At 32.1% G+C, this 13,694-nt stretch overlaps 1 protein-coding gene across 1 annotated transcript; it reads left to right on the top strand.

Annotated features, from left to right (window-relative positions):
• The first annotated feature begins 4,156 nt into the window (after positions 1-4,156).
• Positions 4,157-12,585, top strand: LOC125866781 (uncharacterized). The gene is made up of 9 exons (XM_049547133.1): positions 4,157-4,319; positions 4,718-4,967; positions 7,683-7,930; positions 9,496-9,705; positions 9,768-9,860; positions 9,934-10,041; positions 10,148-10,557; positions 10,668-10,692; positions 12,368-12,585. Exons 3-8 carry the CDS (start codon positions 7,742-7,744, stop codon positions 10,684-10,686), a joined length of 1,029 nt encoding a protein of 342 aa, XP_049403090.1. The 5' UTR covers positions 4,157-4,319; positions 4,718-4,967; positions 7,683-7,741; the 3' UTR covers positions 10,687-10,692; positions 12,368-12,585.
• Positions 12,586-13,694: the final 1,109 nt, after the last annotated feature.

The raw sequence follows: 13,694 nt of genomic DNA, 5'->3' as shown, positions 1-13,694 counted from the left end.
CCCGAGTGGATGACTTGATTCAGAAGATGCTGACAGAATCCCACAATTCGCGGTATTCCATTCATCTAGGTGTGACCAAGATGTACCGAGATTTGAAGTGACTTTATTGGTGGCGTGGCATAAAGAAAGACATAGCTGAGTTTGTGGCTAAGTGCCAAAACTGTCAGCAGGTAAAGCATGAGCATCAAAGACCTGCAGGTTTGCTTCAGAGAATACCAATTCCGGAATGGAAGTGGGAAAGGATAGCTATGGATTTCATGGTTGGTCTCACCAAGACTTTGGAGAAGTTTGATTCTATTTGGGTAGTGGTTGACAGATTGACTAAGTCAGCCCATTTTACTCCAGTCAGAATAGACTATAATGCGCAATAGTTGGCTAAGGTATATGTGAAAGAGATAGTAACACTTGATAGGGTGCCCCTTTCTATCATCTCAGACCGTGGTACGCAGTTTACATCCAAGTTTTGGGGGAAATTGCATGATGAGTTAGGCACTCAACTCACTTTTAGTATAGCTTTCCATCCACAAACGAACGGGCAATCAGAGATAACAATTCAAGTGTTAGAGGACATGCTAAGAGCATGTGTGATTGACTTTGGAGGGGCATTGGGATAAGTTCCTACCGTTGTGTGAGTTCTCCTATAATAACGTTGCCACTCCAGCATAGACATGGCACCGTTTGAGGCACTTTATGGGAGGGGTTGTAGATCACCCATAGGGTGGTTTGAGGCTGGACATGTGAAACCTTTGGGGTTAACTTTATCACGACCCAAGTCTAGACCCCGGATGCGACACGGCGTACTCGACCCCGAAGGGGTCTTATACAAGCCTCATAGCATTCATTCATTACATAGGTAATAGAAATAGTACAGAATTAAAACTTATTTAAAACCAAACTATCAAGATGCTCATTTAACAATCTTTCAAAAGACACAGCGGAAGTCTAAGTCTCACATGGCCATCTTAACAATGTACTTGAAACTAAAGTAGGGACACGGCCCTTTACCATCGAAGAGACTAGAATTGTCTATTACATGAACAAAAAGGAAACATAAAAGTTCTTGTCCTCGAATCCATGAGGACATACCAAGTCTTGGAGGAAACTCTATCCAAGCACTTCAATCTTGGCTAGAATCAATCACTTGTCGGAACCTACACTTGTAGTAAAAGTAGGAGAAATATGGGTTAGCACACAAAAATGTACTAAGTATGATGACCATGCAAAAACATGCTTAAAAAGGACATTTTGTTTGAAAGTCATGCTTTTATGCCATTTTAGTAAAACGCCATTAACATTGAATAAAAGAGGCATAATATAAGTCACAACTAACATACAAGTCACATTTGAACATTTGAACATTTGAACATTTGAACAAAATCAACATATAAACCTTTACCTTCACCTTAAGCCGTCACCTTAAGTCACCCTCAAGCTATACCTTGTGCAATGTATGGATAGCGTCCCATACCACTACCCACACTAAGGTACCACCTTAAGGTCACCAAAAGTGAACTTACCATTCATCATTTCCACCTTTACACAATAAAGCATATAAGAGACATAAACATCACATGAATCACATCATCACCTTAAGACCAACATCTAAGACAACTCTAAGTCATACTTGTGCAATGTGCAAGTAGCATCCCATACTACTATTCACACTAAGTACTCATTTGAAGTCACCCTAAACGTGGCACATTCATATCACTACAACAAAAGTGATATATAGCTACAAAATTATTAGCTACAACATGAAATTCGTCACAAATTATTCACTTTTAGTGACAAAAATTATATTTCGTGCTTAAATACATGAAACACATACTTTTAGTGACGAAATGTAGAAAATCGTTGCAAAGTTTCGTCTTTTAAAGTTTCCCACCAAAAAAAGGATTGGCGCCAAATATTGAATACTATTAGCCACGAATTTAGAGTTGTCAGTGACACATTATTTTGTCACGAATGATGTTTCCAATTAGCAACGAACCATTTTTTGTCCAAAATATAATTAAATTTTAGATACAAAAAACTTTTGTCACAAAAAAATATATTGATACATTAGTGACAAATCATTTTTGTCCTAAAATTAGTTAAATTTTGAATACGAAAACCTTTTGTCTCAAAAATATACTGATTCATTAGTGACAAATTATTTTTTGTCCTAAAATTTGTTAAATTTTGGATACAAAATTTTTTTGTCACAAAAACATACATTGATACATTAGTGACAAACCATTTTTGTCCTAAAATATGTTAAATTTTGAATACGAAAACCTTTGTCACAAAAATATATTGATGCATTAGTGATGCATCATTTTTATCCTAAAATTAATTAAATTTTGGATACGAAAATTTTTTGTCAACAAAACATATATTTATACATTAGTGATAAATCATTTTTGTCCTAAAATCAATTAAATTTTGAATACAAAAAACTTTTGTTGCAAAAATATATTGATGCATTAGTGACGAATCATTTTTGTCCTAAAATTAGCTAATTTTTGGATACAAAAAATTTTTGTCGCACAAAATATATTGACACATTAGTGACAAATCATTTTTTGTCCTAAAATTTGTTAATTTTTTTATATGATAAACTTTGTCGCAAAAATATATTGATAGAGTAAAAATAAAGTATAATTTGTAGTTAATCATGGTAAACTTTGACTACAAATTTTTGTATTCAATTGTGATATTAGTTTTTGTCAATAATAGTTCAAACAATTAGTGATACTTGTATTGTTGTCTCTATTTACTTATAATTTAGTCACAATGAATGTTTGTCAAAAAATATTATATATGTTTGAATGGCTATGACCTAAATTTCATAGTTGAATGGTGCAATTATTGGCTACAAAAAAATTCTTGGTTATAATTATATAATCACTAATTATAAACACATTTTTAACTAAACAAAAAAATCAGAGAAATTATTTATTAGACCATACTCCAGACAAACACAATATAGACTACATCACATAATAAAAAATATGGTCTAAACATCATTAAAATAGTCTGAATAAAAATATTACAAACAAAGCTTCCAAAACTATCAAGAGTCTCAACAAATTTTCAAGTACTCATACAAATGTAAAATTCATTGGAGCGATTATAGCTAACAAAAGTCAGATGCTCACTTCTAAGTTGTATTACAATAAAATACGATAGAGAACACAAATTTTTATCATGCACTAAAAAAGATATTACAAATTTGTAGTGAGCAATAAATCACTATAGTTAATTTACGGTAATTAATTTAATCCCAACAAATTGATGACTAAATCAGTTAAAAAAAATTACTCTTCAAAAATACCAATAGTCAAAACCTCTGCAACAAAAGTTACCATTATTATTATTAAATCATAAAAAAAAAATTGTGATCAAAACTCTCTGCAATTCGTTAGTATATTTCTTTTACTTCATATGTGGAAAATATTAAAGTTTAAGATATTTTCTACTAATTAACATGTAGACTTTATAATCAAACCAAAAAATACATATTACCAATAAAAAGTATTAACATGTTGTAACAACAGAAATATATCATTAGAAAGTAGTATCATTAGCCTTACCAACTAAATTTAAACACAACATTCAGTACAATCATTCTAATATGTTTAAGCAGAATTACATTATCGTAATATCTAATTAAATTAGAAGAAACTTTAATAATTTCTTGTAGGGTTATCATTCAAATTGTTGATATGTGACATTATGTAACGACGAAAAATAATACAATCCAAATGTTGTATTCATTAAAATAATACAATACGATACATAACATACATAATGAAACAATACTTAACAAATGTCAATTAAATAATATACAAAACCGCATCAACAACAAAATCAAAAATAATTATTAAAAAACAAATTCCAAAATCAGAAGTTAGAACACTAATTACCAAAATCAAAATAAATTACTATTATACGGAAGACTCATAAAAGGAGATACACACACCAAACATTGGTAATTAGTGAACTTCTCCTACATTTTAATTTGGGCTTGAAATCTTATTTAGTTGAGAAGCAAATGGTCTGGCCCAAACCCGGACCAGGCCCAAGCATTTGTATGCTATCTAATTAGGAAAGTAAGTAATTTTTCTTTCTACAAAGAAACACCAAAAATCTTCGATTCTCTCGTCTTCTCCTCCTTAAGCTCCCAGCTAATCTACTGATAATGCTCCCTTAGCTCTCTCCGATGAGCCACTGTCTCTACTTCCTCCGATGAGCCACTGTCTCTACTTCCTCAGATGAGCTTCCAATTTCTTCATGCAGCTAAGTTTCTAGCTTTACAGATGTGCTCAATGTTACAGGTATGATATCCACTTCCTTCATCTATTATGATCTATACTTTTGTATTGTTTCATTCACAGCTTAGTGTTGGATATTGTAAATTTGACCAGATTTATTTCATTATTCAAATTAGTGTTGTGCTAATTTTTGGGGCAAATTTTAGCTAGACAACACAAAGATTGATGTGCACTCAAACAGACAAGAAAGAGTATTATCATTCTTAGGCGACCTTTTTTTTTCTCTAAAAATGGCTTTTAATTTTTTATCTTATTTCAAAAGTTCATTTTCGAGTTTCGACACTATGTACGAAATTAGGCTCATTTTGGAATTGATTTATCTGGATGCTTAGTTATGTACATTTATACCCTTTTGAAATATATTAAAATAATTATTAATGTTAATAATATACAAAACTCAGGTTGGTCGAGCACTTCTCCACTTCCTAAGTTTCAGGGTTAATGGGTTAATTGGAGGCACAACTTCCTTCACTTCTTCAAATTTGCCCACCAAAGAAAGTACAGAAAGCCAAAAAATGGAGAAAGAAACTGTCTTTTGGCGCTTAATTTTTTTAGGTTTTTGGCTCCAAAATAATTTCAGAATAACCACTATATATTTGAGAAGTTTCATTGCAAAATGAAAGAATATCTGAACCTGGACAAGAAGACCAGGTATGTTTCAGTCTTCCCACTTTATGTTTGAACAAAATTAAACAGATCGTTATGTGCAGTAATCATATATTGAATGATTTGTTCATTGATTCTTTGTGGCACCTCCATTGACCTTGCTTTATTTTTGTCTCATAAGATCATTTAGAAGAATACTCGAATTTACTGTGTAGATTACAGTTTCAAGTGGTGTGCATATTTACAATTGGTGTGTGACACACACTAGTGAAGTATAACACTATTCAAGCTTCTATTTAAACAACTTCTCATTTGTTTTGTCGTATATTGATGTTCTCCCCTCAAATTTCTAGGGAAGAGAGGATGGATTGTGAAAACAAGTATTTAAAGTTTGTCACATTATGCTTCTGGAACTTGACACTTAGAATTAAGATAGGGTAATGGAACTTTCTATCAAGATGAACCAAACCAAAATATTTATAGATGAATATTATGTAGGGCAATTTGTTCTTGATTAAGAAAATTTTATTTACACCAAAGTGGGAACTACAAAATAAAACAGGACTAACCCCTGTTTCTCATAAGTTTCAGTTGACAAAAAATAATAATACAATTTGAAGTACCAACTTCACTTCTGTCTATCTATTACAAGTGATGTCAATACTATCCTACGACATTTTAGCTAATCAATTTGGTATAACATTTGAGCTCCAATCCTTCCAGTTCTTGCGGCTTCTTTTGGTGGTAACCTCGAGGCATATGGTTGAGCACACCTAGAACAGACTACCATGACTTCAGGAACCTCCCCCTTATGGACAACTATTTCTCTTGCCACCCTAGTCTCCTGGTAGTGAGTGGCCTCCCTGGAATCTTTTCATGTTCTTTTCCCTCCATATTAGTGATACTACCATAGAAAATAGGCAGCCAATGATGCTTCACTTTCTTGAGTCTTTTCTTTTTCCATTTTATGCTCAAGTGACCTCTCCCTTCCCGCTTCCGATCAATCTAGGTTCACCTATCTAGCACAACATTCTGGATCACAACTTCTGGGTAACGTTGCATTCAAAGAAAATGTGGTCAATGGTTTCTTCAGTAGTATCACAGAAAATACAAGGAGAAACAAATATCCCAAATTTCAGCAGTCTTTCTAAAATGGCTAATCTTTTTTGCAAGGCCAACCAAAGACAAAACTTATGTTAAGGATGAACATTGAGATGAACTATGAGGCTTTCCCATGGAACTTTTGGGTGCTATGGAATCATGGCTACATATATTTTCTTGATAAGGAACTTACCCATAAACACCATACTGTCTAGTCTCTTCACTAGGCTTTCTTGCCATCAATGTAGAATTATTTGGGATATGACACACCTCAATAGAATATGTCTTCATATAGTAATTTTTGAAATCAATAGGCATTTCTTCACGAGGCTCAATATTTATCAGATCCACAACCTTTTCTTAACACTTCAGCTTATATAAGTTTTCTGAAAAGTTTTTGCCTTGAAATTTGGACATTTCCTGCGTATATCTATCATTGATATGTTATATTGGTTCTTTAATTTGCTAGTGATGATTCAATAGTTCAATTAATATTTGGACAAGAAGATAAAAAAAACTCGTATTAATAAATAACGTGTGTGAGACTTTCCAGTTTGATAGTTTATGTTCTTTTTAGATTTTTCGTTAGTTGTCAATAGTTGGTGCTTTTGTATAACTATTTTTGTTCAACCAATTGAGTTTATATCTTATGAACATACTAAATTTACATATTGTGTTTTGGTAGAGTTCTGTAAATCAATGGCACCGGGTGGACTTGTCTTTAGACAAACTACACTTACAGGGGAAACGACTCAAGATACTCAATTAGTGGATGACTCAATAACCTTACTCATGTTGTTAATACAGGTAATATGTTTTATGATATTGATTACTATTAAATTATTTCGTTATTGGCCAAGTTGGAATCGAAAATGTTACCTATTGAAACTTCTATTAAAGTTAAACTTCTAAGAAAAGATATGGACATTAGCTTAGTATCTAAGGATGGTGAGAGTGATGTTGGGAAAATGAAGTAGTAGGATAAATGAAATTGTTTTTGTTCACTCTAGTGAAAGTTATTCAATCTCGGATGATGTGTGAATTTGTGGATTTAACTCATGTAGTTATATTTACATTTTATAAGAACTGCTTCATGATATTACTCATAATCACACATGTCTTTTTCTTAACATGAAAGCCATTGAACATTTGTATGAGCAGTTGTAGTTGACTTTGTTTTGTCAATATACTACATAAGCTACAAAAATTGACTCTAAGAAGTGGAAAATGTTGTCACAGATTTCATGTAATCATTTCTTCATGATAACTCGTATTAGTTAGACTTGTTTTATTTTTAACCAGCTCTCCGTTGCTCGTTATGACATAAAAAAATAGGTGTCTAAAGGTACTTGTTCTGTCAATATGCATAATTTGAATCTTTTTTCTTAATGAATAGGTGTTGTGATTTATACTTTTAGAATTCAATGTCATTTTATGTAATTCATGAAACTTATAATCAACGAATGATTTAAATGATCAAAATAGATGTTATTAGCTCTCCTATATTCTCTTTGTTTCTCGATAAATTTCTTGACCTTGTTGTCTCTTAAGATACAGCAAAATTCCCGATGTTCCAGTCTTCATCTTGTGCCTTACTGCCATATGTACTATTTCTTTTTAGATTTTAGGTGGTGTTTCGAACTGACTCTTTTTCATCAGATGATTTCACTAGACTTAAGAAAGGTCGTGGAAAAACTAGAGGGAAAGGTCTTGAAAAAATGAAGAAGACTTTGGGAAGCAAGATGAAAATAGAAATTCCACTGGGCAAAGGAAGGCCAACTAAACCAGATCAATCAGCAAAACTATCCAATGAGTTGGGGATAATTGCTCGAAACTTTCTATTGCTTCCAAACAAGTGGAAGGAACTCACAAGAGAGGACAAAGATGCAGCACTAATTAGATGTCATGTAAGAATTCTGTACTCTAGTAAATTTATTACATGGTAGTGATTATACTAAGGCCTTTTCGGATACTTCTATTACTCATCCATCTGTTTTTTTGGGAAAAATCTTTGATTATATCTATCTCTGTTGATATCTAGTAGTAGTTCACCATTGATCTCTTTCTCTTTATTCTGTGAGATTCATATTTTCTTTTAACTTTAAAAGAATAAGAATCTTATTACCAATAGTTAATAAACTAGAAAACAAACAACTAGTACATCAGCTCAACTACTTGCTACTAAAACAACAACTAGGGGCATACATTCATCTCTTCAAGCTAATTCCTTCCTAAACTATTTCTCAGGGATCCTCTAAATAAACTAGAAAAAAGAAAACTAGTACATCAGCTCAACTAATTGCTACGAAAACAACAACTAGGGGCATACAGATTGCTACTAAAACAAACAACTAGTACATCAGCTCAACTAATTGCTAGTAAAACAACAACCAGGGGTATACATTCATCTCTTCAAGCTTCCTTCCTAAACTATTTCTCAGGGATCCTCTAAAGAAGATAGAAACTTGTGGATCAGTATTTTCAACATGAATGTAAGCTTATGCTGCCAGGGACATTTTGTAAACTACTACAACAAACTTTTGCCTTTAGCTTGTTCCTACTCCAATTTTTCAGCCCATTTAAATGCTTTTCTAGGTACTCCTTGTTAGTGTAAAAGTTTACTACATATGGCTCTAGAGTACTCACATAATGAACTATAATTATTATTATCTTTTGATAAAGTAGGAGATTGTATAAATGATATCAAGAAGATGCTTGTAAATCAGTAGTTTCTAAAGAAGATGGAAATTTGTGGATCGGTATTTTCAACCTGGATCACAAATTTATTCATCTTAATCGCAATATTTTAAGCTTATGCTGCCAAGGACATTCTGTAAACTACAGTAGCAGAGCTTTTGCCTTTAGCTTATGCCTACTGCAACTGTTCATCCCATTTAAATGCTTTTTAGGTACTCCTTGTAAGTGTAAAAGCTTACTCCATATGACTCTAGAATACTCACATATGGACTGTAATTATTATTATTTTTTTATAAAGTAAGAGATCATATAAATGATATCAAGAAGATGCTTGTGGATCAGTAGTTTCTAAAGAAGATAGAAACTTGTGGATCAATATTTTCAGCCTGGATCACAATTTTATACATCTCAATCAAAATATTGTAAGCTTATGCGGCCAAGGACATTCTGTAAACTAAAGCAGTAGAGCTTTTGCCTTTAGCTTGTGCCTACTCCAACTCTTCTGCCCATTTAAATGATTTTCTAGGTTCTCCTTGTTAGTGTAAAAGCTTACTCCATATGGCTCTAGAGTACTCACATATGAACTATAATTATTATTACTTTTTGATAAACTAAGAGATTGTATAAATGTTATCAAGAAGATGCAGCTTAGATAGTTAAAAAAACAGTGAGATTGAAGTTAATTACGATGCTAGGAGATGTGATGATTTTTATTTTAATATAACAGGGATTTTGATCATTTTTTTGTGTCTTCAAAACTTATTTGATTTTTTAGGAGAGGTTTGAGATTAATTTGGATGAGCATTACGTGAAAGATAGTTGTGAGGATATCCTGAAAAATAGAAGCAGGCAGTGGCGTTACAAGTTAAAACAACTATTTGAAAGTGCACACTCCGAGGAAGAAGCTCGTAAAATTGAAGTGCCAGAGTTGACCCCCGAAAATTGGAATAGGCTTTGTGACATGTGGATCAATCCACATCATAAGGTAATTTAGATTCATTTTATTGTCTTTGTTATTAAAGTTACAATATTTCTATTTTTTTGTAGAAACGATGCGACATAAACAAGGTCAATAGAACTAAGCTTAAATCTAATCATTTCATGGGGTCAAAAGCGTTTGTAGCGGCTCGTGCTGAAATGGTAAGTTATACCCTTTTTATTCTTTTAACTAGTAAAAATTTGGTACTATTTCAGTTATTTTCTTATTATATAGGGTGGGACTAAACCTGAAGGAGTAGAGCCTGATAGAATCGAGTTTTACAAGCATACTCATTACACGAGTGAAAAAGGATGGTCTTCTCTACAGGCTGAGACTCATTATGTAAGAAAATTAATATTTATACTTCATATACACATTGCATTTGTCTGATTAATATTCTTCTGAAGTTGTTCCTTTTCCTTTAAATAGTATTCATATTTTTATGTAGAACAACATGATTGATTTGAAAGATATATATACTTCGGGAGAGTCTTCCATGACTATTGATGAAATTGTGGATACTGTTCTTGGTACAAAGTCGGGATATATAAAAGGCCTTGGTTATGGTCCAAAACCTAATACTACAAGAGCTACACAAAGGAGAACGGCAGAGTTAGAAGACTCTCTCAAAAAGGCGAAACAAGAAGCTGCTAGTGCCCAACATGACTTACAGAAACGATTAAATGCAGCTGAAACTGAGGTAGAAAACCAACAGTCGCAGATACTAGACCAGCAATCTCAGATTCAAGACCAACAGTCACAAATAAAAGCATTAAATTCTCAGTTGGACACTGTAGTAGCACGCCAAGAAGACATGTTTAGGAAGATACAACTCTTTGCTCGCTCATCGCCATCAAGGTTAGAAGTGATGCAAACTTATATGAGATTTTCTATTTGATTTTTTTTAATAAATATATAAATATGTAACATTTAGTATCTAACTTTGCATATAATCTTTTATGATGCAGTGCTCCATCAGAAGGCTGACTTAAGGTATATTTCTATTTTTATTTTGCTAACTCAAACTTCATGTTTAATAAGTTGTAGTCTATACAAATTCATTATATCATGATGTACAAGTTAATACCTTACCTAAAACAGATCAATATTAATCATGCCCAATACTTTAAATTTCAGTTGCTTCTAATGTTACTGGAAAAAGTGTAGAAAATGATATAGTACATTATAGAGGGAAGCATTGCTAGTAGCTAGAGATTAAGAGGAGATTTCCTTCTTATTACAAAAATTTGTAGCTTTTAAGACCATGTGAGTAGGATATGAACATTATAGAGTTACAATTGCTATCCTTATCAGTCTCTTACTCCTTGCTGCTAGTGTATCTGTTCATTGAGTGATGGTTTGGTATGTTTTTTCTTAATTTTTGATAGCAAAATTTGGTAATATGAGGCAACTAGTTTGTGTGTGTATCTCAGCTGTTTGTATATGTACTCCTTTGAAAAAAATTCAGTTCTGGGCTCTCTGAGTATGGTAGATCATTGCCCCCCAACTCGCAGCTATCACTTGTTTCTGAAACTACTTCCGTTTCTTCCTTTTAATTTTCAGCATTACTTCCTTCACCTCCCCCAGTTGTATAGGCAAGCATGTCCATTGTTCAAAACCCCTGTTGACCTCAGTGATCCATGGGCATTCACTGAACAAGTGTTTGACTGTCTCCAACTTCTGAGCATCACATAAACAACAATTAACTTACTCCACTGAGATGTTCATCTTCATCAGCCTTTCCTTAGTGATCAGTCTGTCTTCGACAGCTAACCATAGAATAAATCTATGTTTAGGTTGAGCCACTGCACTCCAAATGCAATCAGCAATATGTGAATTGTTGTGGTGCCCTCTGATATCAATATAGCTCCTTGTGATTGAGTATGCACCTCCCTTAGTCAACCTGTACCTATTTTGCATATGCCAACGTCGCATTTTTTCTTTCATGGTGTGAATCTTCCTCCAGTACTAGCTGCTATCTACAGAAGCTTTCTGGTTATGCATGATAGAAGGTGATTCTTCTTACTGTTGAATTACAAGTAGTTATAAGCAGATTTACTTAGTAACTTAATTGAGCAAGAGATTAACTAATGAGTTTATAGCTTAAATACTTCATATAGTTTCTAAAGAGGTTGGGTCTTAGTCTTAGACTAAAATAGGAAATTTTATTGAAGCAAATGCTTTGCAGGAACATATATAGGGCTGAGTAACTTGGTACAAAGAAGTGCAAAAAAATTTGATTGCTTATATCATAATAGAACTACTGTGCGTGGTAAGTAGGATAAACCATGAGGGCAAAGCCTTACTTGTACTAATTGTTAACTAAAACAAAATGAAGTCCATTTGGATAAACTAATGAATCAAAAGTAAACATCAACCCCCACCCCACGAGCATAAATTCTATTATTATTATTACTTATTATAGTTTACAATCAATCATATTGGTCCTAGCAGAAAAGTAGTTGTCGTATCTGAAAATGAGACTGAATAGAACTCTTCCCAGATGGAAGAAATTGAATTGTAATACCAGGGACCATCTATCCAATAATCTTATAAAATTGCGCATTACAACATATGAAAGACAAATTGTGTTGTATATTTTACTTTTAAACTTGGCATAAATACTTTAAATTAAATCTTAATTTTGTTTTATTTTCTTTTTTCACAGGTATAAAAGGGGAGAACTGAATCAAAATCGATTGCAAGCTATGTGTCACCACATTATTGCTACTTTGGAAGGAACTTTTAATTATTTGTCTAAGTTTAGGAGTAATATTTAGTATATTTCAGTTAGATTTTCTTGTTATTGGACATATGTTACTTTTATTTAAGGAGTTTATAATGAGATATTATCTCAATAGAATTTTCGTCGTTTTTAATTACATGATCATGGCTGAATTTGATTATTATCTAGCATGTTTTATTGTTTAATTTTTAATTTATGCAACTCTAATTTAATAAATAATACCAATACAAAATAATTAAATGTCATTATTTATTTGTAATTAGTGACAAAATATTTTATCATCAAAAGAAATTTTTAGCAACGACTATATTAAACTTTTCAAGACAAATATTTTCGTCACAAAATATATTAGTTCATTACAAGTTGACTAAATTTAGTGACAAAAAATGCATTGTCCCAGTACCTCTTTTTTATTGAATACGAATTATTTTTTTATGTTGTGACAATTGTAATTGTCACTAATCGTGATAATTTATAATGACAATATATATTGTCAGTAAAAATAATACTTTTAGTGACAAAATGATAGATTTAACCACAAAATTTTTAAGTTTTTTTATAACAATAAATTTGTCCCTAATTTATACATTTAAGGACAAAATATTTTTTTGTATATAAAAAGTAGTCATTAGTGACGAAACTACATTTGTTCAACTACGAAATACATATAACTTTAGAGACAATTAATGTCGTCACTAATTGAACTAAATAATTTGTGACGACATAATTTTGTCGATAGTAATAACATTTTTAGTGACAAAACATACTATTAACTACAAAAAAATTATACTTTTTATGACAAATAAATTCGTCACAAATATTAATGCATTTGGAGACGATTTTTCTTGTTGTAGTTAATATAATACTTTTAGTGACAAAGCACTAAATTGTCTTTGTATACTTTTAGCGACGCACGTTTAGTGACGACTGATTAACGAAATTTTTTCCGTCACACAAGATTTTAAGTGACGAAATTTGATTTATAAATGACGAAATTATTCGTCCCTGATAATCGAATTTGTTGTAGTGTATACAATAAGTCATGACAATGAAGTAACTCATAATACAATCTAATTATAGCATGCATCTTTACATTTAAGCATATAAGAATTTAAGTCAACCTTCTTCATTAACTTCATTTTGGACACATTCATTCATTAGTCATTAAGACTTAGAGAACTCACTATGACCCTCTCAAGGCCTACTCGTGCAATGCATGGATGGCATCCCATACTACCACTCACACTTC

The sequence above is a fragment of the Solanum stenotomum genome, chromosome 6 (assembly GCF_019186545.1).
Source record: "Solanum stenotomum isolate F172 chromosome 6, ASM1918654v1, whole genome shotgun sequence".
NCBI classification, from domain to species: domain Eukaryota; kingdom Viridiplantae; phylum Streptophyta; class Magnoliopsida; order Solanales; family Solanaceae; genus Solanum; species Solanum stenotomum.
The sequence above is the reverse complement of the archived record's forward strand: the minus strand, read 5'-3'. Positions and strand labels throughout refer to the sequence as shown.